Source organism: Myotis nattereri (genome assembly GCF_964212035.1).
Source record: "Myotis nattereri genome assembly, chromosome: 1".
Classification (NCBI taxonomy): domain Eukaryota; kingdom Metazoa; phylum Chordata; class Mammalia; order Chiroptera; family Vespertilionidae; genus Myotis; species Myotis nattereri.
The window spans coordinates 172,330,716-172,356,351 of NC_138075.1; the positions used below are offsets into that span (position 1 = coordinate 172,330,716).

The 25,636-nt window shown below is 40.5% G+C and overlaps 1 protein-coding gene across 1 annotated transcript in view; it reads right to left on the reverse strand.

Annotated features, from left to right (window-relative positions):
- HERC3 (HECT and RLD domain containing E3 ubiquitin protein ligase 3) overlaps positions 1 to 25,636 on the reverse strand; it is a 96,990-nt gene that overhangs the window by 10,887 nt on the left and 60,467 nt on the right. Inside the window, exons 17-23 of the mRNA XM_081109454.1 lie at positions 18,837 to 18,860; positions 18,659 to 18,748; positions 17,305 to 17,475; positions 15,527 to 15,670; positions 13,794 to 13,960; positions 10,166 to 10,232; positions 9,641 to 9,723 (exon numbers count right to left, since the gene is read on the reverse strand). Coding sequence (XP_080965580.1) covers positions 9,641 to 9,723; positions 10,166 to 10,232; positions 13,794 to 13,960; positions 15,527 to 15,670; positions 17,305 to 17,475; positions 18,659 to 18,748; positions 18,837 to 18,860 — 746 coding nt within the window. The remainder of the gene's footprint in view (positions 1 to 9,640; positions 9,724 to 10,165; positions 10,233 to 13,793; positions 13,961 to 15,526; positions 15,671 to 17,304; positions 17,476 to 18,658; positions 18,749 to 18,836; positions 18,861 to 25,636) is intronic.

Below are 25,636 nucleotides of genomic sequence, written 5' to 3' on the forward strand. Positions count from 1 at the left end.
CATCGTCCAGAAAAACAGGAAGGCTGGCTGAGTGTAATTTCTACAACTAGAAGAAAAGAAAAGCACGCTGAGAGCCAGAGGAGCTGCGGAGGCTGAGTGCAGAGGTACGGCGGCGGCTCGCGCGCGCGGAAAGGGGGTAGCCCCTGAGGACGCGGCTGTCTTTTTGAATCACAAGCTCCCGACTGCTCTGAACTCCGGTTCTGGGAAGTCTCTGGGGACTCAGGACTCATACGGGGAGAGGCTGCTCTGTCAGGCGGCAGCGGGCGAACTTGAGGGCGGATTTCCCTCAGAGGTGCTTGCAGCCCTTACCGGGACACTGAGACGCGCGACTCCGGGCACGGAGAATCAGCCATTGCTTCTTTCTCCGCCCTTTTGACTCCCTGAGACCCCGCCCCACCCAGGCTGCAGCAGAGGCTTTTGCATGTGAATGTACCTAACTATAGCCCAGCCAAGCAGACCCGGAACTTCCAAGAGAAGGCCCAAGGCCCCGCAGCGGCTTGCATTGCTTCACAGCTGAGCCTCTTCGTGGCCCCGGCTGTGAGGCCTCAGGCAGGGGCTGAATTAGCACCTCCTTAGATCCAGGAGCCACTGTACCCAGTGGTCAGAGGAGGACCATTCTCCCACTTCAGACACAGCTGCTTCCCACAGCCAATTGGCCTGGAGGTCAATTCCTCCCAGTGATCCTACATCAACCAAGGCACCAAGAGTGCACCAAGAGTGTCTACCCCAGGTAACTGGGGAGGCTGAGCCACTGGGCCCTACAGGACACCTGGCGCGCAGGGCCACTCTATCAACACAGGGAAGCAGCCAAAATGCGGAGACAAAGAAACAGGTCACAAATGGCAGAAACGGAGGAAAGCAAACGACTGGATATAGAGTTCAAGGCCACGTTTATAAGGTTTTTCAAGAATTTTATGGAAACCGCCGATAAATTTAATGAATCCCTCAAGGAGTATAGTGAGACCATGGAGGACATGAAAAAGGACCAACTAGAAATTAAGCATACACTGACTGAAATAAAGAATAATTTACAGAGATCCAACAGCAGACAAGAGGATCCCAAGAATCAAGTCAAAGATTTGAAATACAAAGAAACAAAAAATACCCAACCGAAAAAAGAGATTCAAAAAATATGAAGATAGTGTAAGGAACCTCTGGGACAACTTCAAGCATACCAACATCAGAATTACAGGGGTACCAGAAGGAGAGAGAGGGCAAGATATTGAAAACCTTTTTGAAGAAATAATGACAGAAAACTTCCCCCACCTGGTGAAGAAATGGACCTACAAGTCCAGGAAGCGCAGAGAACCCCAAACAAAAGGAATCCAAAGAGGACCACACCAAGACACATCATAATTAAAATGCCAAGAGCAAAAGATAAAGAGAGAATCTTAAAAGCAGCAAGAGAAAAACAGTCAGTTACCTACAAGGGAGTACCCATCCGACTGTCAGCTGATTTCTCAACAGAAACCATGCAGGCCAGAAGAGAGTGGCAAGAAATATTCAAAGAGATGAACAGCAAGAACCTGCAACCAAGATTACTTTATCCAGCAAAGCTATCATTCAGAATGGAAGGTCAGGAAAAGAGCTTCACGGATAAGAAAAAGCTGAAGGAGTTCATCACCACCAAACCAGCATTATATGAAAATGCTGAAAGGTATTCTTTAAGAAGAGGAAGAAGAAAAAGGAACTCTTACCATTTGCCACAGCATCGATGGAACTGGAGAGCGGATAAATGCCACAAGATCTCACTTATTTGTGGAATATAATGAACAACATAAACTGATGAACAAGGACTGATCCAGAGACGAGAGGCTTTGATTGGACTGTCGGGCCTTGGAGGGAAGGTAGGGGAGGGTGGGGGCAAGGGGGAAGGATCAACCAAAGGACTTATATGCAAGCATATAGGCCTAACCAATGGACACGGACAACGGGGGGGTGAGGGGATGAGCGGGGGGGGGGGGGGGGGGGGAGAGGTTGAGGGTACACATATGTAATATCTTAATCAATAAAAAAATATAAAAAGAAAAAAAAATACATTAGGTATTTTATCAATTACTAGACAGGGAAAGAAATACCAGACTTGACAACACAAAAATTAATTATAAAGATTTGAAAACAACACATTTTCAAAAGCAAACAACGAACCAGGAATAAAACTGGCAATAAATATGGCTGGCAAAGGGTTCAATAGTCTTAATATAATAAAGAGTTCATACGAATCAAATGAAAATCATTTCGTCTCGATTGCGAATGCGTAGAGAACATCAGCGGACGACTTTAGGAAGGGAAAATACTGCAACCCCTTTGGGGCAGAAAAGCATACCCTAAAGGGCAGCACTAAGAGGAGAAGGGCTCGGTGAGGGCTCGCTGCCCAGCTGCATGCTCTGGGCAGCGATCTTTCTTCCACTTGTAGGACTTTAGCCATAGGGTTTTCCAACTACTGGTCATGAATACTGCTGGCCACTATCCCCAGGATACAGGCATGTTTATAATCCCCTTTACAAAGTCAAACAATTTCCACCACTTCCGAACTGGGTTGATCTTTACCCTCTGTTTCCTGCAGTGCTTATTTGATAGTTCCTCAGAAAGCCATAAAACTTGCATGATAACATCTAGCAGGATACCCTCCTTTCAAGGCAGGTCAAACACTACCACACATCAACCATTTTTAATCTATTATAGGCCCACATTAGTAAGCAACGCACGAAATAACTGTCAGAAAGAAAGGCAACGTGCATTACACATTTAACTCGAGTTCTAAGAGAATTCTGCAGAAAACCGTGGCATGCTGACGCTCACTGCCCAACAGGGCACAGCAGCTCTCCCTGCCTGAGAATTTACACTCAATGTGTACACAGATGCATTTGCTCGTGCACACACACGTACACTTTTTTTCTTATCGAGGTAAAAATCCACAAAAGGTAATTAACTATTTTAAATGAACAATTCAGTGGCATCCGTACATTCACAATGTTAGTTATATAACCATCACTTCTATTTAATTCACTTTTTTCACACAAAAATATTTTAGAGGTAAATATCAATAAAGTGGATCAGTGTTGTGTAAATATGTAAAGTAACCTTTATATAGAAGTAATATAAAATTTTACAAATGATATCAAATTTCTTAAAAGTAATTTTTTTTAGAAAAGAACCAGAGCTTGTAAGGATTAGGTGAAATGGGTACTCGAGTATACTGATAACGTATAAGCTGATATAATTCATTAGAAAAATTAATTTAGCAAAGATACCTATCAACAGATTCAAATGATATATCCTAATCCAATTTCACCCTTGGGACCAAATCATTAAAAAGCAATCTGAAAGGCAAAAAAACACACTTTTATACACAAAAAATGTTTGATATAGTCTTACTAAAAGTGAAGGAATGAAAAAGGTCTGTCATATAAGACCTTTATTATACGTTGCAGCATGATCCCTCTATTCCCACTTTGCTGAGAGTTTTTATCAAATATGGATGTTGCATTTTGTCGAATACTTTTTCTGCATATATTGATACGATCATGTGATTTTAGTCTTTCAATCTGTTTATGTGATGTATCATTTATTGATTTGTGAATATTGTACCAGCTTTGCATCCCTGGAATAAATCCCACTTGGTCATGGTGCCTGATCTTTTTAATATATTGCTGGATCTGATTTGCTAGTATTTTATTTTATTTTTTCTTTCTTTTTTTTTTTAATTAAATCTTTATTGTTCCGATTATTACATTTGTTCCTCCTTTTCCCCCCCCATAACTCCCCTTCTCCCAGTTCCTGCCCCACCCTCCGCCCTCACTCCCCACCCACTGTCCTCATCCATAGGTGCACGATTTTTGTTCAGTCTCTTCCCGCATCTCCCACACCCCTTTCCCCCCCAAGAATAGTCAGTCCATTCCCTTTCTATGTCCCTGATTCTATTATAATCAACAGTTCATTCTGTTCATCAGATTATTTATTCACTTGATTCTTAGATTCACTTGTTGATAGATGCATATTTGTTGTTCATAATTTGTATCTTTACCTTTTTCTTCCTCTTCCTCTTCTTAAAGGATACCTTTCAGCATTTCATATAGTACTGGTTTGGTGGTGATGAACTCCTTTAGCTTTTCCTTATCTGTGAAGCTCTTTATCTGACCTTCAATTCTGAATGATAGCTTTGCTGGATAAAGTAATCTTGGTTGTAGGTTCTTGGTATTCATCACTTTGACTATTTCTTGCCACTCCCTTCTGGCCTGCAAAGTTTCTGTTGAGAAATCAGCTGACAGTCGTATGGGTATTCCCCTGTAGGTAACTGAGTTTCTTTCTCTTGCTGCTTTTAAGATTCGCTCTTTGTCTTTTGCTCTTGGCATTTTAATGATGATGTGTCTTGGTGTGGTCCTCTTTGGATTCCTTTTGTTTGGGGTTCTCCGCGCTTCTTGGACCTGTAAGTCCATTTTTTTCACCAGGTGGGGGAAGCTTTCTGTCATTATTTCTTCAAATAGGTTTTCAAAATCTTGCTCTCTCTCATCTTCTGGCACCCCTATAATTCTGATGTTGGTACGCTTGAAGCTGTCCCAGAGGCTCCTTACACTATCCTCGCATTTTTGGATTCTTTTTTCATTCCGCCCGTCCGGTTGGGTGTTTTTTGCTTCCTCGCATTTCAAATCATTGACTTGATTCTTGCGCTCCTCTGGTCTGCTGTCGGGAGTCTGTATAATATTCGTTATTTCAGTCCGTGTATGCTTAATTTCTAGTTGGTTCCCCATCATAACATCGAGGGTCTCATTAGTTTTCTTGTAGATCTCATTAAGTTTATCGGCGGCCTCTAAACAGTTCTTGAGAGACCTTAAAAGTGTGGTTCTGAACTCTATATCTTCCATTGACAATTTTGTCCTGTTTCTTTGTCTCCGCATTTTGTTATGCTTTCTTGGTGCATCCCCTAGTGGTCTTTGTGAGCAGTCTTGTAGTTAAGCCTTGATTGTTGTAGCTAATACCAGGGAGGGTTTGACCTCCAGGCCAAGTGGCTGTGAGAGTCAGCTGTGTCTGCAGTGAGAGAACTTCTGTCCTCTAGGGAGGTGCTAATCTAGCCTTTGCCTGAGGCTATCCGGCAAATGCCTCTGTGCAGGGCTTGGGCAGGGCGGGTCGCACAGGATCAACAGGGTGGGCCGGAGAGAGCAGTTATGGCAGCTCTCAGTCCTGTCCCCAGGGGCTCTGCCTCTCTGAGTCCCAGCAACCGCTGCAAAACTCGGAGAGAAAGCTGCACTCGCTCTGACCGAAGCCAGACAGTCCCGCTTCTCCCGTTTGAGTCTGGGTCCCTAAAGACTCGCCTGTATCTGGAGCTCAGAGTCTGCGACTCCCTCCCGATTGAAAACGCCAACTGCGCCCTCCGCCGCCAGCCTGCTCCGCGCACTCCGCACCTCAGAATTTGACTTCAGCACTGCGCCTCCTCTGAGTGTCCGTATGCGTTTCTCTTTCCTCCTAGTTGTAGGACTTCCACTCAGCCAGCGTTCCTGTGGTTCTGAGTAATGTCCGTTCCGTCTTTTAGTTTCACTTTTGAAGTAGTTGTTCAAGGCAGCAAACTCCGGCGTTAACCTATGCCGCCATCTTGGTTCTCCCTCTGATTTGCTAGTATTTTATTGAGGAGTTTAGTATCTATGTTCATCAGGAATATTGGCCTGTAATTCCTTTTCTTTGTAGTGTCTTTATCTGGTTTTGGGATTAGGGTAACTCTGGTCTGAAAAAAAGAGGTTGGAAGTGTTCCTTCCTCTTGGATTCTTCTGAATTGTTTGAAGAGGATGGGTACTAATTCTTTGATAATGTTTGGTAAAACTTCCTTGTGAAGCCGTCCAGACCAGGGCTTTTGTTTACTGTTTTTTATTACTACTTCAATTTCATCAGTTATTGGCCTGTTCAGATTTTCTGATTCTTCCTGATTCAATTTTGGAAGACTGTATTTTCTAGGAATTTGTCCATTTCATCTACATTGTCCAGCTTGTTGGCATATAGTTGTTCACAGTATTTTCTTACAATCCTTTGTACTTTTGTGGTGTCAGTTGTTACTTCACCCCTTTCATTTCTGATTCTATTTATTTGGGTCCTCTCTGTTTCTTGATGAGTCTGGCTAAAGGTTCATCAATCTTATTTATCTTTTCAAAGAACCAGCTCTTAGTTTTATTGATCTTTCATATTATTTTTTTAAGTCTCTATGTCATTTATTTCTGCTCTAATCTTTATTATTTCCTTCCTTCTACTTACTCTGAACTTTCTTGTCATTCCCTTTCTAATTATCTAAGTATAAGGATAGTTTATTAATAATTTTTTTTGTTTGTTTTTTTTAGTAGGCCTGTAGTGCTATGAACTTCTCTCTCAGAACTGCTTTCGCTGTGTCCCATAGATTTTGGGTTGTTGTGTATTCATTTTCATTTGTTTCCAGGAAGTTTTTTAATTTTTTTCTTGATCTCGTTGGTAACCCATTCATTGTTTAATAACATGCTATTTAGCCTCCATGTGCTTGAATGTTTTTGAGTGTTTTTACTGTAGTTGATTTCTAGTTTCATGCCATTGTGATCCAAGAAGATACTTTATATTATTTCAATCTTCTTGAACTTGTAGCTACTTGTTTTGTGTCCTAACATGTGGTCTATCTTTGAGAATGACCTATGTGTGCTTGAGAAGAATGTGTATTTTTCAGCTTTGGGGTAAAATGTTCTATAAGAGTCAATTAAATCCATCTGACCCAGTGAGTCCTTTAGAGTCACTATTTCCTTCTTGATTTTATGTCTGAAAGATCTATCCAGTGAAGTCAGTGGGGTGTTAAAGTCCCCTACTATGACTGTATTGCTGTTGATCTCTCCCCGCTTAAGTCCTCTAAAAGTTGTTTTTTTTTTAATATATATATTTAGGTGCATGTATTTTTTTAAATATATTTTATATATTGGGTTCATGTATGTTTACCAAGGTTATATTTTCTTACTGGATTGATCATTTTAGTATTATGTTGTGACCTTTATTACCTCTTATTATGGCCTTCATTTTGAAGTATATTTTGTCTGATATGAGTATTGCTACCCCAGATTTTTTTTCATTTCCATTTGCATGGAAAAATTTTTTTCCATCCCTTCACTCTCATCCTGTGTGAGTCTTTTGTTCTGAAACACATCATAATTAAAATGCCAAAGGTTAAAGACAAACAGAGAGTCTTAAAACTAGTAAAAGCAATTATTTACCTACAGGGGAGCTGCCATAAGATTGTCAGCCAACTTCACAACAGAAACTTTGCAGGCCAGAAGGTATTGATACAAAATAGTCAAAGTGATGAAGAACAAGAACTTAGAATTGAAGGACAGATCAAGTGTTTCAAAGGCAAAAAGAGCTAAAGGAGTTTATCACCACTAAAGCAGTCTTACAAGAAATGTTAAAGGGACTTCTTCATAAAGAAGAAAACGGTAAAGATAAAAAATATGAATAAAATGGCAATAACTACATTCCTGTCAACTACATAAATGGATACATGCTTCAATCAACACAAGGTTGCTGAATGGAGAAGAAAACAAGACCCAGACATATGCTGCCTACAAGAGACCCACTTCAGATCAAGTCACACTCAGATTGGAAGTAAAGAGAAAAACGTATTTCATGAAAGTGGAAATAAAAAAAATGGAGTATCAATATTTATATCAACAAACAGACTTTAAAACAGAGGCTATTGGTTTTTCTATTCCTCTTTTCAAAAGGGAAGATTTATGGGAGGAAGCCAAGGCAGGTCACTCAGACAGTGAATTTCATGGCCTCTGCTTGCATATTTCCAACAACGTATTTATGGAAGAAGCCAAATAAAGCCCAGAGTGAACTGGTTTTAATTTCCCAACATGATTACAAACAGCATCCAGTTTCTCTATTCTGCACCTTGTTCCATAGGTTAAATGAAGCCTTTCTTTCCTCTGTGGACACTTCCCTTGCTCCCAACCCACCCAAGTAGAGACTGCCTTTCTCTCCTCTTTCCCCACCTCCCCTTCTTTAAGCCAACAGCTTTAACTCCAGCTACTGTGCTAGTGATTCCTAAATCCTCATGTTCAGAGTCTACCTTCTATTCTAATATATATATAGCTCCTCTAAGTAAGTACCTTTTCCCTGTTCTTGTTTTACACTTACTCCATCCCTTGTTTCTTTGTGGTTCTTGTTGTAAGCAACCCCAAATTCACTGGTGATTAAGATTGGCATAAGTAACTAAATAAAATGTTCATATAAAACTTCTCTCAAGATACATGCAAACTTTCAGCTCTAAATATAATCACCTGGTATCACAGAGACCTGTTGATATCCAAAATGAAACTCTTTTCCCCTCCACCCTGCTATACAGATTCTATTTCCTATCAGTTGTGCAAATTAGAAACCTCAGTGTTATTATTATATGCTACTCTAGTGCCATCCATATAAAATCAGACACAAGCTCCTGGTGATTACATAACCAGCACATAGCTGACTCTGTCCTCCCGCTACCTTCACTCTGGCCCTCACTACCCTTTACCTGAGCTACCTCAACAGCCTCCTCATGGGTCTCCCTATATGTGGTCTATTTCAATATGGTTGATCAGTTATCTTCCCAAAGCTGATCAACCATGTCCCAGTCCAAATCCCATTTAAAAACTTGACAATCTCTACCCTAATGCTATTGCAGCACCCACCCTCCATCCACACAGTAATATCCCATCCCCTAAGTAAGTTCTCATCATTCTCTACCACATGTCAAACTTGAGTCCTGACTCACATTATCCTCTGTGCCTAAAATATTTCCCCCCACTTACATTCTTCAAAGTCCAATGTAAGTGCTGTAGCCTCTCCCCTACTTCTGTGGCACTTGGCCTATTACTCGATCACATGCACAGTAATCTACTGCAATCGTTCACTAACACTGACCCTTCTTGACTAACCTTGGACTTCTCAAAGATAAAAGTTATTTATTTCCTATACCCAGCAACATGCCTGGCACACAGCAGAGTTTGTAAACTGAATTAATATGCAGATTGCAGTGACCTCACTCATAATCTAATACAAACAAAACTGAGAATTTTCTCCTCTAAAGAGATAACACAGAGTTGGTAAATCATCCAGAAAAATCACATGTACTTTAATTAATTATTATGAGGGGGGAAATTAATTAATTTAAAATCTATATTACAAATTCTTCAGCAATAAAACAACAGAAATAGTAAGCATCTCTTTAACACTCATTTATTCATTACACATTTTTAAGCATTTTTATGCGTGCCCAGCACTCTGCTCCTGTACCAGATGCCAGGAGCTCATTCATTCCAAAATGTTTTCCTATAAATTGCCTCACTTTAGCCTCACAAATGTCCCTTGAGATAGGTGAGGCGGTGATTACAACCCCCATTTATCAGATGAGAATCTGGGATCAAACAGTTTACATGATTTGTTCAGGGTCAAAGCCAGTAAGATGGAAATCTAAAATTGAAACAGGCATCTCCTGAATTCAGGTCCTGTGCTTCCTCTATTATTAAAAAAATCCATTAAAATCTGCAATTTTTTGCTCTCTCCCCTCCTTCTGAAAAAGGGATTAAAATTTAACTTCAATCTTGGTCTTAAAAGTGCAGAAAAGCAGCAATGTCTGCAGAAGTCCCAGGTCGGGACTTACCTGTTTTCCTTGCACACAGTCACTTTGTCTCCCTCAGGTATCAGCTTCTTCTGTTCAATCACTCCATAGCTTTCTCGACAAATCTATATTTAAGGGGGGAGAAGAAATGTTTCAAGTTTGTTTACCACTTGTAAGTGAGAGAAGCTTTAGGAACAAATGTAGCTTAGTGACTACTTTTTACCACAGAAAATTCTTGGGTCTAGAACCTGAGTCAGAAAACATTGGCACCTTAAAAGATCTCTTTTAAGACTTGGAGTTGCCAATAAAGGCGATAAAAGAGAAATGATATGAACTCTAGAAAAGAAATATATTCAAAATAAAGAAGATTAATGCTTCAGTCATTTTCTTAAGGACAGATTTTAATTATTCATTCATTTAACACATTTACTGAATTTAAGATACTATGACTAAATAATTTGGTACAGAGAATTCCCTGAACTGTTGTTTGATTTGGAGAAAAACTAATGTTATGACTTGTAAGCATGATGAAAGAGACACACTCATAAGTAAGCTGGAAATCCTTACTGTAAAGTTGAGGCAGAAAGTCTCCTCAATATCTTCCCCAGGGTAATCTAAAAGTTCTTGAAGACTCCTAATCAGAACGATGGAGAAAGGAAAAGAGGCAAATCAGACAGGGTAATAGTGTTTTTATCTCAGTCACATGTGCAGACTGTTTGCAAGGAAAAACTATAAAAGGAGATTCTAGAACAAACATAAATCCAGACCAACAGAAAATCATGTTACCATATCTTGAAAGAAATAGGGCAAGAGACCTATAAAAAATTAATTGTTCTCTTTTCCTACTGACAATTACTGGATTAATGAAGAGATTCAAATGAATTACATCTGATACACGTGTAGGTTCTTTTAACCCTGCTATTGCTTGGGAGTAGAGACTGGGGGAGATGGTGCTGCAGTGGTCCCACCGACTGCCTTCATCCACATTCTTTAGTAGAGTAATCCTTCTTTCATTTTCTTAAAAAGCCACAAAGTCACCTCATCTATTAGGAATCTCAATGTCTTACTTGATAATGCAAGGGGCTCTATATGGTAAAGACACTCTACTATTTGCCACAAAAGCACACAAACATGCTTAAAAAATATGTTTATTCCAACAACGGTCATATCCTAGTTTTCAAGAGAATATATTCTTGTAGCTAAACCTCATTCACACTTTCTTCTTTAGTGAACTCTGAGTCTGGCAGTTCCATTAAGAGTTGCCAGGAAGAAAATTCTTACTGTAGAATTTAAATTTGTATCAATTAACTAGCCAAAATTACTACAGTGGGGCCTTGACTTATGAGTGTCCCGACTAACGAGTTTTTTTGAGATACGAGCCGTCTCTCGGCCGATTTTTTGCTTTGAGTTGCAAGCTCAAAAAAATTCGGGTTACAAGCCAGCTTCAGATACCCCACCGCTAGTTGGCGCAGCGAACATCACAGTGATTTGACATATGAGTAATTTAAGTTATGAGCTCCGTCACGCAACGAATTAAACTCGTAAGTCAAGGCCCCACTGTATTTGAAATACAGCATTCCCAGCCAGGTTGGTAAAGTACATGGCGCGCGGTTCTATCACTCTCCAGCCTTCTCTTTCAGTTACTAAAAATTAACCCTGCCTTGGTCTCCTCTGTCATTTTTCCATATTCCTCCTAAAGTCTCTCTTCCACTCTCTGTGACCCACCCCTGCCACTGGTTGTGGATTCTTGGTATTGGTGGTGCGACAGTCTCATTTCCAGGGGCACCTTAGAGATTACCCTTCTCTATCTCCATCTTAAAATCCGTACTCTTTCTCTATAGAAGGGGTGTTCCTTCCTGATAATGCCAGAAGGATTACACTGTTTACAGAAAGCTAAGGCTATGGTGTTATTTTATATACTTAACCTTATGCTACCTAAAATTAATAGAGAAACTCAGAATAAAGGAGTTTAACAGCCCGAAAGAAAAGACCATACAAACATGGCTCCACTACTTTGGAAACTGCTGGCAGTTCCTCAAAGACCTAAACACAGAGCTGCCTGTGACTCAACAATTCAACTCCTAGGTATGTACCTGAGAAATAAAAATTTATGTCGACATAAAAACTTGCACAAGAATGTCCAAAGCAGCATTATAATATCCAAGAAATAGAAACAAGCCAAATGCCTCATCAACTGATAAACAAAATTAGTACATTCACACAATGGAATATTATTTGACAATGAAAAGAAATGAAACACTGATATGCTACAATATGGATAGACCTTGAAAACATGCTGTGTAAAAGAAGCCAGACACAAAGGACCATATATTATATAAGTCCATTTATAGGAAACATTCAGAATAGGCAAACCTATAGAAATAGAAAGATTAGCACTGCCTCGAAGGAAGAGACTGGAGATGATGATGACTAAGAAGTAGAAGTTTCTTTTTCAGGTGATGAAAATATTCTAAAATTGTGGTGACAGCTACACAACTGAATATACTGTCAATGGATTGTATACTTCTAAGTGGGTGAATTATATGTGAACTGTATCTCAATTAAGCGTTTTTAAAGGCTCTAAGAGATAATCCATACATATAAAAAGCCAGTGACCGGAATGCTGTAATGACCAGAATGCTGTTAAGACCGGAACGACTGGACACTATGACACGCACTGACCACCAGGGGGTAGATGCTCAACGCAGGAGCTGCCCCCAGCCCGCAGCCCCAATTGCTGATAGGGCCTGCCAGTCAACCTCCCGGTCCCTCCCCCCCAGCCGGCAGATCCGGGCTGGGACAGTGAACTGGGGGTGGGTGGCGGTGGACATGGCTCCTTTCCTGGGGGGCCAAGGGCCAGCTCCCTCCTTGGGGCCAGCAGACAACCTCCCCGCCCCCCCCCCCCCCCCCGCCCGCAGATCCCAATTGCCTGATCCGGGCTGGGCCCCAGGCTGGGATGGAGAACTAGGGGTGGTGGCAGCAGACGCAGGCGGCAAGGGAAGGAGGAAGGGGGAGGCGGCGAACTTGATGGCTCTGATGGCCTAGGGACCCTACCCATGCATGAATTTCGTGCATCAGGCCTCTAGTAGTAACATGTAGATATATCTCTTCCCCTGGTTCCTGATACAGAGCTCCTAAAAACCTTATAAATTCCTAAGTGGTAAGAGCACTAGACACATCTTTTGTTCCATGGTGGCTCTTGGATGGGGACTGGTCACCAGAAAGACTAAGCCATGATTAGAAGCTTGGAATTTTCAGCTCCACCCCGATTTGCCAGAGAGGGAAGAGGGGCTAGAAGTAGAGGTAATAATTGATCACGCCTGTGTGAGGAAGCCTCCATAAAATCCCAGTAGGAGGAGGTTCAGAAAGCTTCTGGGTTGGTGAACACAAGCCACACACCAGGAGGGCGATGCACCCCAACTTCACAGGGACAAAAGCTCCTGTACTGAAGACCCTCCCAGACCTCATCCTATACATCTCTTCATCTGGCTATTCATCTGTACACTTCCCCATATCCTTTAATAAACTGGTAAATGTGTTTCCCTGAGTTCTGTGAGCTGCTGTAGCAAATTAGGCAAACCTGAGGAGGGTTTGTAGCTAAATCAGACAGAAGTTGTGGATAACCTGGGGACCTCCTCCTTGCAAATGGCATCTGAAGTGGGGTGCAAGCAGTATTGTGGGACTGAGCCCTGTGGGATCTGACACTAACTCCAGGTAGACTGTAGACACCCAGCTGTTGTCATGGAGAACTGCTTGGTGGTGTGGAGGAAAAACCCACACATGCGGTGACCAGTAGTGTGAGAGTAAAGGAGACACACAGGAAAGAAAAACACGTGGGGGGAAGAACTGCAGTGGTTTTTTTTTAAGTATAGGCTCCCTTTTCAATACTTTTCTCCCTGTACATTTCTGGACCATGACAAAGTCCTTATTTCTTTTTCAGAATAAGGAGGGGGGGGGGGGTAATTACTTTATATTCCTGGGAAGTTCTGACTTTATTTTATTTTCTTTCCTCTGCCCATAGAGTAATAGACTCTAAGCAAGTAGCTGTATAGCTAAACCTTAAGACAAAGCACACACAATCATATAGTTCCATACACTCACACCTGTGCCACCTATGGTATTTTCAAACTTTAATCCACACTGCCAGAGGCAGCCAGAGCAGTTTCCTACACCAATCTGTCTTTTAGCTCTGTACCTTCCTTCAGTGGGTGAAAGCTCCTTCAAGTCCTCCAAGCCAGGATTTACATTCAGTAACTTCTTATAGAGTGCCAACGGGAAGTGGAGATCGACTACGGTGGAGTTGTAGATTGCTAGTCCACAGGTTATGCCAATCAAGTGAAACCAGTTGTGCTCTACAAAACACTTTCGGAATATATGCAGATGTGTTAAAAAGAAATTCAGTGTTTCCAGCCCTCAAAACAATCTGCCATTTATAAAATATTTTCAGTATAAAAGAATAAAGGCTTTCTTAATATTTAATTACCTTTTAGAGCAGAGAAAACTCCCCTGACAAAATTTGATTATCCCCAACAGATACAATGTAGGCAAAGTTAAGTATTTTCAGCTCATCTAGAGATAGAGAGAACAGCTTATACAGTCATTTGCCACTTAATGATGGAGATTCATTCTGAGAAATGCCTCAGGTGATTTTATCCTTGTGCAGACACCATAGAGTGCACCTACACAAACCTAGAAGGTAGAGCCTAGTACACATCTAGGCTACAAGCCTGTACAGCCGGTTACTACACAAAACAACCTGAAATTAAATCAATCACAAGAGAAAGTAGGGTGCAATCAAGAAACACAGCACATGAGATGTATGAATCGGCTGCCTGAGTAACACAGCATACTGTTTTACTGCAAATTTTTTATAAATAGAAAGAGTGCATTCAAAAATAATGATAAAATGTACAGTGCAGGAACTACGTAAACCAATAACATGGTCTTTTATTATCATTATCAAGTAATATGCACTGTACATAATCATATGTGCTATACTTCTTTATAGGACTTGCAGCACAGGTGTACTCATACCAGCATCGCCCCAAACACAAGTAATGTGTTGTACTACATTACAATGGCTATGATGTCATAGACAATAGGAACTTTTTAGCTTCATTATATTCTTATGGGGCCACTGTCACATATGCGATCCATCACTGACAGAAATGTCATTATGTGGCACATCACTGTACTGATTTAGAGCAATGCTGTCTAATAGTACTTTTTGCAATGATGGAAATTGTTTATTCTGTGCTGTCCAATATGGTAGCCACTGGAAATGTGGCTGGTACAACTGAGAAAATGAATCTCTGGTACTATTTAATTTTAATTAAATAAAATTTCAATTTCAATGGCCACATGTGGCTAATGGCTACCTTTTAGCACAGTACAGATCCAGGAAGAAAACTGGTAGAAAAAGAACTAAATTATGGCCTGGTTGAAATTAAAATGCTCCTTAAAACTTAGCTCTCCTACTGAATTTTCAAATTAAAGTGTGTGTGTGTATCTACTTGTATTAGTATTCATACACATACTTTCACTGTTATTAAAATAAGACACATTTGGCCCAGCCAGTGTGGCTCAGCAGTTGAGCATTGAGCCAGTTTGACTCCTGGTCAGGGCACATGCCCAGGTTACAGGCTCAATCCCCAGTAGGGGGATGTGCAGAAGGCAACCGACTGATGATGTTCCTCTCTCATCAATGATTCTATCTCTTTACCCATCTCCCTCTCTCTCTATAAAAACTAGAAATGAAAATAGGGCCAATGGGTAAAAAAATAACGACTAGATACATTATTTAGACATTTTCAATTATTTTCTTTGTTATGCTTCCCTTTTCAAAATCAGAAGTCTTGGAATTGGTCTCACAACTAAAATAAAAATTTAATCATATCCATCTGTTTAACTATAATATCACTAACTTACTGTATCTGAAAACCACAAGAGATTTGAATCTTGATAGTAGGTAAACATTCCATAGATGGGATTCAAAAGTTCTTTTAACAGTAAAAGAAAGAACTCCTTTGTGACACCACCAGCATCCACTGCTTCTTCACCATCAAAGATTACCTTTAAAACAATGAGAGCAGAATTAATACTTCAAAGAATCTTTGGTATTCTACCTTTTTTTTTTTTTTTTTTTTTTTAGCAAATTCTTTCCAAAGTCAGGAGAAAGGAAGGAAGATATAACACAGAATACAATGATGCAATGAAAACTGCAAGGTGTATCCGCTGATTATTCACAAGGCACTTGCAGACACACAGAAAGAATTTTTGCTAGGTACTTCAAGGAATACAAAGAAGGTTAGAAGTTCACCATAGGTCCACAGAAAGTTCACCATCTATTTAGGGAAGTAAGGCAAACATAAAAGAATCCATTAGAGAGTATACTTTATTTTCAAAGAGTAAAATACATTGAGAGGTAAATGTTCTGGCACATGGAGAAAAACAATGATTAACCTGGGTAAAAGAAGAAACTGATGAATATGGAAAGGAGAAGGGCATTCTAAGTAGTACAGAGCTGGGTTCTGTGAGGGGCTACAAAAAGACCCATGAACAGGCCCACATGGGGCATGCTGGACCCATAATGGTCATCACAGTAACAACTACAGCAAACCAATGAGCGAGAGTTATTGAGAGGTACTATATGCCAGCCCTTAAACTCTATGACCTAATCCTCAGAACAGCCTTATGCGTTGGTATTACTATTATCATCACCATTTTACAGGTAAGGGCTCAGGCAAAGAACTAAAACAGCATTTGAAAAAGCTTATCCTGTGGTCGTCTTCAAGGCTGCCTACAACAGGACAAGAGTAAAGGTGGGGACAGATGGCAGCAGAAGACAACTCAGACATGTTACAGAGCAAGAAGTGTCTTATCTGAACTACTGATGGAAAACAGTACGCAAAAAGGAGCTCCTGTTAGATCAAAAATCTAACCCAGAAGTTCTAAGACCTCCCAGGCAAATGGATGGGACAGATAATAGTCATTGGACATTTTGGAAAGGGTGACAATATCATAAAGACCATGAGTTTCTTACTTATTGTGTTTCAGAAACGAGTTCAAAAGAGGATTGTTAATAAAGATAGGGAAGTCTTCTGAAGAGAAAGATAAATTACTTAAAAGTTCAAGTAATTCTCTAAATACTTATTAACACCTACTATCCTAGCACTATGCTAAGCCCTGGGAATACAGTAAGTACTAACACAAACATGCACAGTCTATGAAGAAAGACAATTTCTTAATTCAGTAATATTAGGGTACTAACAGTGCCTATAACAATAGGCCAACAGCTTCCCAGATGATTTCACCACCTTTCTATATTCTCCTTTTTACCTTCTCTTACATCTTTGACATCCACAGACTTTCTAGATGCTGACTTGATAGTTTTATACCTAGATGAAGCTTTAGTTTTGTTGTTGTTTGCTTGTTTTTGGTTGAGCTGGAGAAGATACCTTGAAGTCAGCAGACAAAGAAAACCCTATAACCTCTCAAGTAATCCACTGGCATTTTTATCTGGGATGTTATGTTGATATGTGCTATTTGGTGATTTGACAGAAGGAGATGATTAAATTCTTGTAAAATAAATGAAAGAAATAGTGAATGGCTATACTCCACAGTTTTAATAGTAAGATCTTTGCTACTTCAACACTGTTTAAAGAAAAACTAGGAAGGTACTTAGAAGAATATACTGAAGGGCTCACTTTGAGAGGCTTTTTTAGATCAATATCAGAATGAATGCTCAGCTCTCTCAGGGCATCTCCAACGAGGTTGTTCCTGCGAACGTGAAGAACCAGGAAGGGGCTTCTGGCCAGCAGAGGCTCCAAGGTGAGAAGCATGAAGACATTCTGCAGGTTGGCTCCATTGACTGCCACCTGGAATGGCACATCAAGAACACAATTAGAGTGCACCTGTGAGTGGGGACAGCAGCCAGCTGCCTTTCAATCTGGGGTAGGTGGGAAGCATGCTGACTGCAACTCCATTTGGTCTTTATTTTCCTCTTAACTTTTCCAGTTAAATTTTCTAAATTACTGTTTACAAAACACAGATATCTTTCTAATCTGAACCCAAAAAGGTTAACTGAAGCAATCTGATCCATAACCAGTCCCAGGAAAATGATTTAGGCCTAACTAAGACTGAAATTATATTGTAATAAAAGAAACATGATGTAGAGTGGGTAAAAACTATGACATTCAGAATGGCAGGACAAGAAACCTAATAACCACTTTTAAATGTTTTTTATTCTTTGAAAAATGTCCATTTTCTCTGGAAAACCTTTCAACTGTGGAAGGAAGGAAGGAAGGAAAAGGCTAGAGAGAAACAGACAGAAAGACAGAGAGATGAAGAGAGAGATGAGTGAAGTTAGCTATCTACCGACAGTAGAAACTGGTAGATTTGAATTTCTAATTTGCAAATAATTAACTTGGTAGGCATGTCAAAACCAATTATATTTTATAATAAATACGTGTAATTGAAATTAATCTCTATAACTTAAGTTTTAGTTCAATAAATAATTACCAAGCTCCATTTAATTATCTCTCTATCTCTATCAAGGATCAGTGGACAACTGGACCAAATCCAGCCTGCTGCCTGTTTTTGTACAGCTCTTGAGCTCATAGTGGTTTCTACATTTTTAAATTTTGAAAAAAAATCTAAAGAATACTTCACCACATGTGAAAATTATACATATTTCAAATTTCATTGTATATTAAGTTCTACTGGAATACCACCATGCTCATTCATTCACATACTATTACTTTTTGTTCTATGACAGAGCTCAATAGTTGAGATAGACAATATGGCCCATAAAGATTAAAATTTTAATTTACTATATGGTCCTTTATGAAAACACTTGCAAACCCCTGATCTATGTAAATGTGTACTCACTTATATGTGTTGTATTCAATATAAAATTGCTAAAAAAAAAAATTATAATAGTTCTAAAAGTTAGAATATAACACATCCAAATATACTTCCTCCTATAAGTAAAAATTAGAACTGAATGTGTAGGTTAAAAGAAACACATAATAAGAGTAAATAATTTTTAAAATATGATACCTGCATCTGTAGTTCAGCATCTGTCTGTAACATTTTGGTCTTGGCTTGGGCATCAAAGATGAAAGGGTAGGAACAAAGTGTTACAGCATCCTAAATAAAACATTATTGACAAAATTGTAGTATCCACAGATAATACTGCTGGAAAAATATACAAGTAAATTTAAAAAGAATCATTTACCTGTATTATAGATGGTCTAGTCTTCTGTGTAAAGAAAAAGAAAAAGCCTCTTACTTGAAATGCAAAACCTAAACTTTTACACCCCCTACAAATGTGAAATACAAATAACAAAACATATAAACTATCTGCCTATTTATTTGGCTATGGAACTAACCCCATTTGAATGGCTGACTGGATTTTAATGAAACAGACCAAATGTTTTGATGGACAAAAACTGAGAAAAAAACTAAAAACAATCTTAAAAATTTTTAAAGGGCTGTTTTAGGTCATTTCACTAACTCCATAATTCACAGCATTAATAGAATTTTCTTTCATAAAATAAATCTAATTATAAAACATTGATATCAGATGTTACTTTTATTGTGTAAAGTTAATGCAAATTTCATTTATTTGCCAGCATGTTACATCTCTTCTTTACACTTACACACACACACACACACACACACACACACACAAGCTGTTACACTGAAGAGTAACCAAATATTTAAAGCTATCCCTGACTCGGCACTTGAACCAATGCTTGGCCTACAGAAGACACTCCATCAATAGGTAAACAACAATATAGATCATGTTGACCTGTAGTATTTCTCAAACAGAAAACTATGGATTTATCCTCAGAGATCTGAGAATGCTATATGAATTTTTTAAATTTTGTAGTTTTTTATAAATAACTAGTGGCCCGGTGCACAAAATTTGTGCACGGGAGGGGGGGGTTGTCCCTCAGCCCAGCCTACACCCTCTCCAATCTTGGAACCTTTGGGGGATGTCGACTGCTGGTTTAGGCCTAATCCCAGGGTGTCCCTGGATGTCTGGCAGGCCTAATCCCAGGATGTCTGACCGCCGGGATCGGGCCTAAACCGGTAGTTGGACATTCCTCTCACAATCCTGGATGGCTGTCTCCTAACCCCTCTCCTGTGTGCCTGCCTGATTGCCCCTAACTGCTTCAGCCTGCCAGCCTGATCGCCCCCTAACAGCTCCCCTGCCGGCCTGATTAATGCCTAACTACTCCCTTGCCGGCCTGATCATCCCCAACTGCCCTCCCCTGCTAGCCAGATCACCCCCAAGGCTTTTATTAGTATAGATATCCTAAACAAAATCAACAAAAACACATTCTTAATGACCTCCTTATATTGGTGTGTCACCATATAATTTACATTTATTTTAATGATTGCATTGGTGCCATGTTATTCTTAATTGTCCAAGAATAATAAGAAAAGAAGAAAAGCAGTCTTTCTTGGTAAGTTATTCATGTGCACCCAGGAAAATGCCAGAGCTGCCCTGGCTCTCTGTGTGAATGAAGGTTTAATGGCAGCTAAAAGGAAGAAAGAGATGAGTCATTCCAGGATGAATAGGACATGTCTCAGAACTCAAGCACCAACGACTGAGTTGAGGGATGGTTTCAGGAAGACTACCCACGTTTTATTCATTTAGAGTTTGTATTTAATTTGTAAATCTGATTCAGTTTTATTTAAATGCTATATGAATAAGAAGTGTATATCTACCTCCTTTTGTGTTTGTGTACAGTTCAATTAAATAATTTAAAAGCAATTTTAATTAAAATCCATCCTGTTTATCCTATAGAAACAGGTCCCTTAGTGAATCTTGGAACACTTCCCTAAACTGAGGAACACTAATCGAAGAGACAATTCATACCAGTGAGACAGGTATGAAATCATGCATACATAATCCAGGCCAACTGACTCACTCTCATGCCTACATATCTCATTACTTTGAATTTAGGAATTGAAATCACTAAAATAAAACACACACACACCATAAAACTGCACTCTAAAAAAATTACTTTAAGTACCTATGAAAAGTATAAGTATCCGGGGAAGCAGATTTTAAATTGGTGCCAATATTCAGAATTTTAGAATCTTTATCTCAGAAAGATTATTTTATTCTAAGTGTTAGGAAGTTAGACCTGAGCAGCTGGGGTGGGGCCTGCCCTGGAGTCCAACCATACTGCCTGTCTATGGGCGGCCCAGCAGCCAGCCAGCAGGAAGGTTCAGAGCCAGCCAGTTCTTGGCGCAAGCTCAGAGGAAACCAACATGACCTCAATGTAAACTTACTAGGGTCCTAGACTAATTATAATAACACTAGAGGCCCGGTGCACAAAAATTTGTGCACTCGGGGGGGGAGGGGGGGCCCCTTAGCCCGGCCTGTGCCCTCTCGCAGTCTGGGACCCCTCGGGAGATAAGGACCTGCTGGCTTAGGCCTGCTCCCGGGTGGCAGAGGGCAGGCCCAATCCCTAGGTGCAGCCCCGGTCAGGCTCAGAGCAGGGCCAATTGGGGAGTTGAGGCGCTGCCCCCTGTCATACACAGAGCAGGGCGGATCGGGAGTTTGTGATTCCACCCTCCGTCACGCTCAGGGTAGGGCCGATTGGGGGGTTGGGGGACCATCCCCTGTCACACTCAACGCAGGGTCGATGGGGAGGTTGCGGTGCCACCCCATCACGCACAGAGCAGGGCCCATCAGGGGGTTGGGGCTCTGTACCCTGTCACGCACAGAGCAGGGCCAATCAGGGGGTTGGGGTGCAGCCCCCTGTCACGCACAGAGCAGGGCCCATCAGGGGGTTGGGGCACCGCCCTCTATCACCCACAGGGCAGGGCCGATCAGGGGGTTGGGGTGCCGCCACTCTCACACACAGAGCAGGGCCCATGGGGGGGTGGGGGGGTGGGGCGCCGCACCCTGTCATGCTGATCCCGGCGCCGGGAGGCCTCGCGCCTCCGCTGATCCCGGTGCTGGGAGGCATATTACCCTTTTACTATATAGGGTAGAGGCCTGGTGCATGGGTGGGTGCCGGCTGGTTTGCCCTGAAGGGTGTCCTGGATCAGGGTGGGGGTCCCCACTGGGGTGCCTGGCCAGCCTGGGTGAGGGGATGATGGCTGTTTTCAGGCTGGGGGTGACTGAAGCTCCCAACCGCTCCTTTTTTTCTTTTTTCTTTTTTTTAATTCTGGGCCAGCTTTAGCTTTGAGGCTTGGCCCCAGCTCTTAGGCCTCCACTGCTGAAAGTAGGTTTCTGGCCTTTGCTTACAATGTTGCAATCCTGCTGGCTGAAGCCCGGCAGGTTTCTGGGGTTTTGTTTAGCTTCTATGTTTGTTACATAGTTGATTGCAGCTCAGAGGCCTGCAGCGGCAGGCGGGGAACGTTGGAGTCCTCCGTCACTGAAGCAAGCAAGCCTCATGTTAGTTTCAAGCTGCCTGGCTGCCGGCTGCCATCTTGGCTGACAGTTAATTTGCATATCGCCCTGATTAGCCAATGGGAAGGGTAGCGGTCGTACGCCAATTACCATGTTTCTCTTTTATTAGATAGGATCTGCATTTCAGTTTTGACCCCACGCCTCCATGAGTTTTTCTGTATGAATTACGTATAAGGGCAGGCCCAGAAGAAATATAGTTTCTGTCAATCATTCCTGAATGCAAATGAAAGTCTCCACTCAGAAAATCCCTCTTTTAAACCTGGAGTTCGGGGCCTGGCCTGCTCCAGGTTTGGAATGTTATCTTCAATAAACCCCATTTTGCTTTCCTTTCATTGACCTTTTCTGCGTAGACAAAAATAAGAGGTCCCAACTGGTAACCCCGATTGATAACAGAAACATGACTTGCTTATTCAAGAAAAAAGGATGACCTTTAATGTGTGTTGGTCTATAAAACAAGATGAAGTTTTGAACACTTCTAATGTAAAAGTGACTATGGGAGAAGCAACAGTAGTGACTGTGGAAACAGTTGTTGGCATTAAAGCACCCTAGTATACCTAGTATTTTTAAAAACCAGTGCAATATACAGGTGGGACAACTATAGGTTTATAGTTATGAGTACTTGAAACACAGTTCATAATTATTATATTATTTATTATTGTATTATTTTCCATACAAACTGTAAACCTACTTTTGCCCCCACTCAGTATCATTTCAGACATCAATCAGCTGCTGTGTATTTCTTGTCTCTCTCCAGTCCCACTCCAGTTCTGATTCTCTGTACCACCCTCTCCCTGCAAGCCCCACAAGCTCTTATTCCGTCCCTTCACTTCTTGCCTGCCCCTCCCCACCCCCCTGACAGAGCCCAGATTTGGAAGGAGACTGATCTATGTTCTGGAGAAGGAGAGGAGGTTAAATTTCGGGCAGGGTCACCATGCTCTCAGTTGAGTGGGTTTGCTGAAAAGAAATCCAAAACTACCTCAGTTAGGAACCAAAGCCAAGGCCACAGAGTCGGTGGTCCAGAAGACCCTCCCCCCGGAGAGGACCACAGTGCCAGCTCTAAGGAAGGTGCAGAAGGCAAGGCTATTTGGTCTAAATAAGCACCAGACCTATATGAAGGTCTAATATACATCTACAAACTTTGTGTAAGTCTGTAAGTTTTAGTATACGAAATATAATAATTTCACTTAATTTCATATGTGAATGCTGAATATTTTAGATATGGTATTAGTACTGGTATTTCCATATGACATGAAGTAAATACTGAAACAACCATGTTATGATTTAACTTCAAGGTTACTTTCCCTAATTGAGAAGGACACATATGAACTGACATGTGATCCTCTCTGAGGAGCTGCCTGCCCTAGGCTGTCTGTTCCCCCCAAATGAGTCTCACCAATCTAAAACTAGCAGAGTACCAGTGAATCACATTTCAAATGTTTAAGCTTGAAATGGGGTTGCACTGTGACCTTTTTCAAGTATATGAAATAGGAGCAATGAGCAAGTACATGGTACAGAACTGAAGAACTGGGAATATCTTTTTTATTTTTTAATTCCAAGCCAACATTTCCTAAATGTGACTGTGACTGGGGACAGGAGTCATTGCATAAACACCTGCTGTGCCAAGAAAGAAACACAGGAGCCTCTGCTGTGAGGCCTGCCTGCACCACAGGTTCCTATACCCGCCATGGGCAAAATCTGGCTCCCTGCCATCACTGATGCTGAGGCAAAAACATATGCCTTGTCTGACTATGCACAATACTGGTACTCAGAGACAAAACACTGCCTCCTTGTAACACATATGGTAACAAGTTGACTCTAGTTTTATTTTTGAAGCATTTACTTCACTAACTTTCTCACTTGTGCTGCCTCTATGGGAGCCACAAAGTCACTCATTCTGTGTTAATTTTCAAGTGGATGATGGCAGTTTATTAATGGAAATAAACAAGCCACTACCACCTCTTCTTTAAAATGAGCAAAAATCAGACACTTCAGAATGTGCATTTGTGCTCCATAGCCATTTGCATGTGTGTTATATCCCTTTGAAATTCCTTTTTCACTGTTGCCTCTGGACTGAACACCCCATAGAGGCAGCCACCATGTTCTCTCCATGTCTCCATCCCCAGTGACTAGCAAGCACCCTACACACTTTAGGTGCCAAGAACAGCTTACTGAAAAAACAGTTGAGAACTTACTATATGCCAAGTAAAGCACTCTGCCAACTAAGGCTTTTCCATGCATGCTTTCCTCCATTTAAGTCTCACAATACTGTTATAATTCTCACTACAAATGAGGATGCTAGGCCTATAGAAATTAAGTAACTTGCCTGGGGTCACATAGGTAATAGGCCAGAGTGGAGACTAGAACCTCTCTCTTTTCGACCCAAGCATGTCCTCTGAACTACATGCTCTACTGCCTCAGCTACTACCAAGCTAAAAAATTTAACACACACACAAAAATATTTATTGTGTATATATACAATGGAATATTATTCCACCATAAGAAAAACAAACAAACAAACAAGGAAATCTTGCCATTTGCAGCAACATGGGCGAACCTGAAAGGCATCATGTAAAGTGAAATAAGCCAGAGAAAGACAAATACTATAAGGTATCACTTGTATGAGCAATTAAAAAAAAAAAAAAAAAAAAAAAGCCAATCTCACACAAACAGTGGTGGTTTCCAGGGGATTGGGAAGATGGGGAGATATAGGTCAAAGGGTATAAGTTCTGAGGAGCTAATGTACGGCATGGTGACTTACCTAATAATAATACTGTACTGCACATTTTAAAGTTGTTAAAAGAGTAAATCTTAAAAGTTCTCATCACAAGAAAAAAACATCTGTAACTATGTATGGTGACAGACGGTAACTAGATTTTTTTATGGTCATCATTTCATAGTGTATACAAACAATGAATCATTATGTTGTACACCTGAACTAATATAATATCATGTGTCATTTACATATCAAAACAGTGGTTTAAAAAACATATAATTTTATGTATAAAATAGGTTTAGCAATTCAGGTTAAAACCCAAGATATCAAGAAATTTAAACTTCAATTTCTAATACTATTGCACTTTATATAGCTTTTTAAAATTCCACAAAAATTACAAAAGTTCACATAGCAATTTCACCTTATTTTCTATCTTTCTTAATTACTGAAGAGGAGATGAGCATTTGGTATTCAAAACTATATTTGCTTATTAAATGTTAAGAGAAAAAACTATAAAAAAGTTGTAAAGTTGCTCATTTAACTTCCATTCAGAGATTACAGTCACGATAATCTAGAATTTAAGAGCTGTAACTTCTTTTTCAGTGGCAAAAAGAATCGGGGTTCATTCCAATAGAATTATCCTATTCAACATTAACTCAGAGAAAGTGTACAGATTAGAAGTCAGAAGAACTGGCTTTTATGGCTAATTAAATTGGTGGGAAAATTGTTTAACTTTTCGGGAGTCTCCATTTCCTCACCTAAAAACAAAGCAATTGGCCTAAATAATTCATAAGGCTTATTTCAGCTCTTCACATTTCATTATTCAGTGAGTAATAACTTGATACAGATCAATGAAAAAAGTTAATCTTTTTACGATTTCTAAATT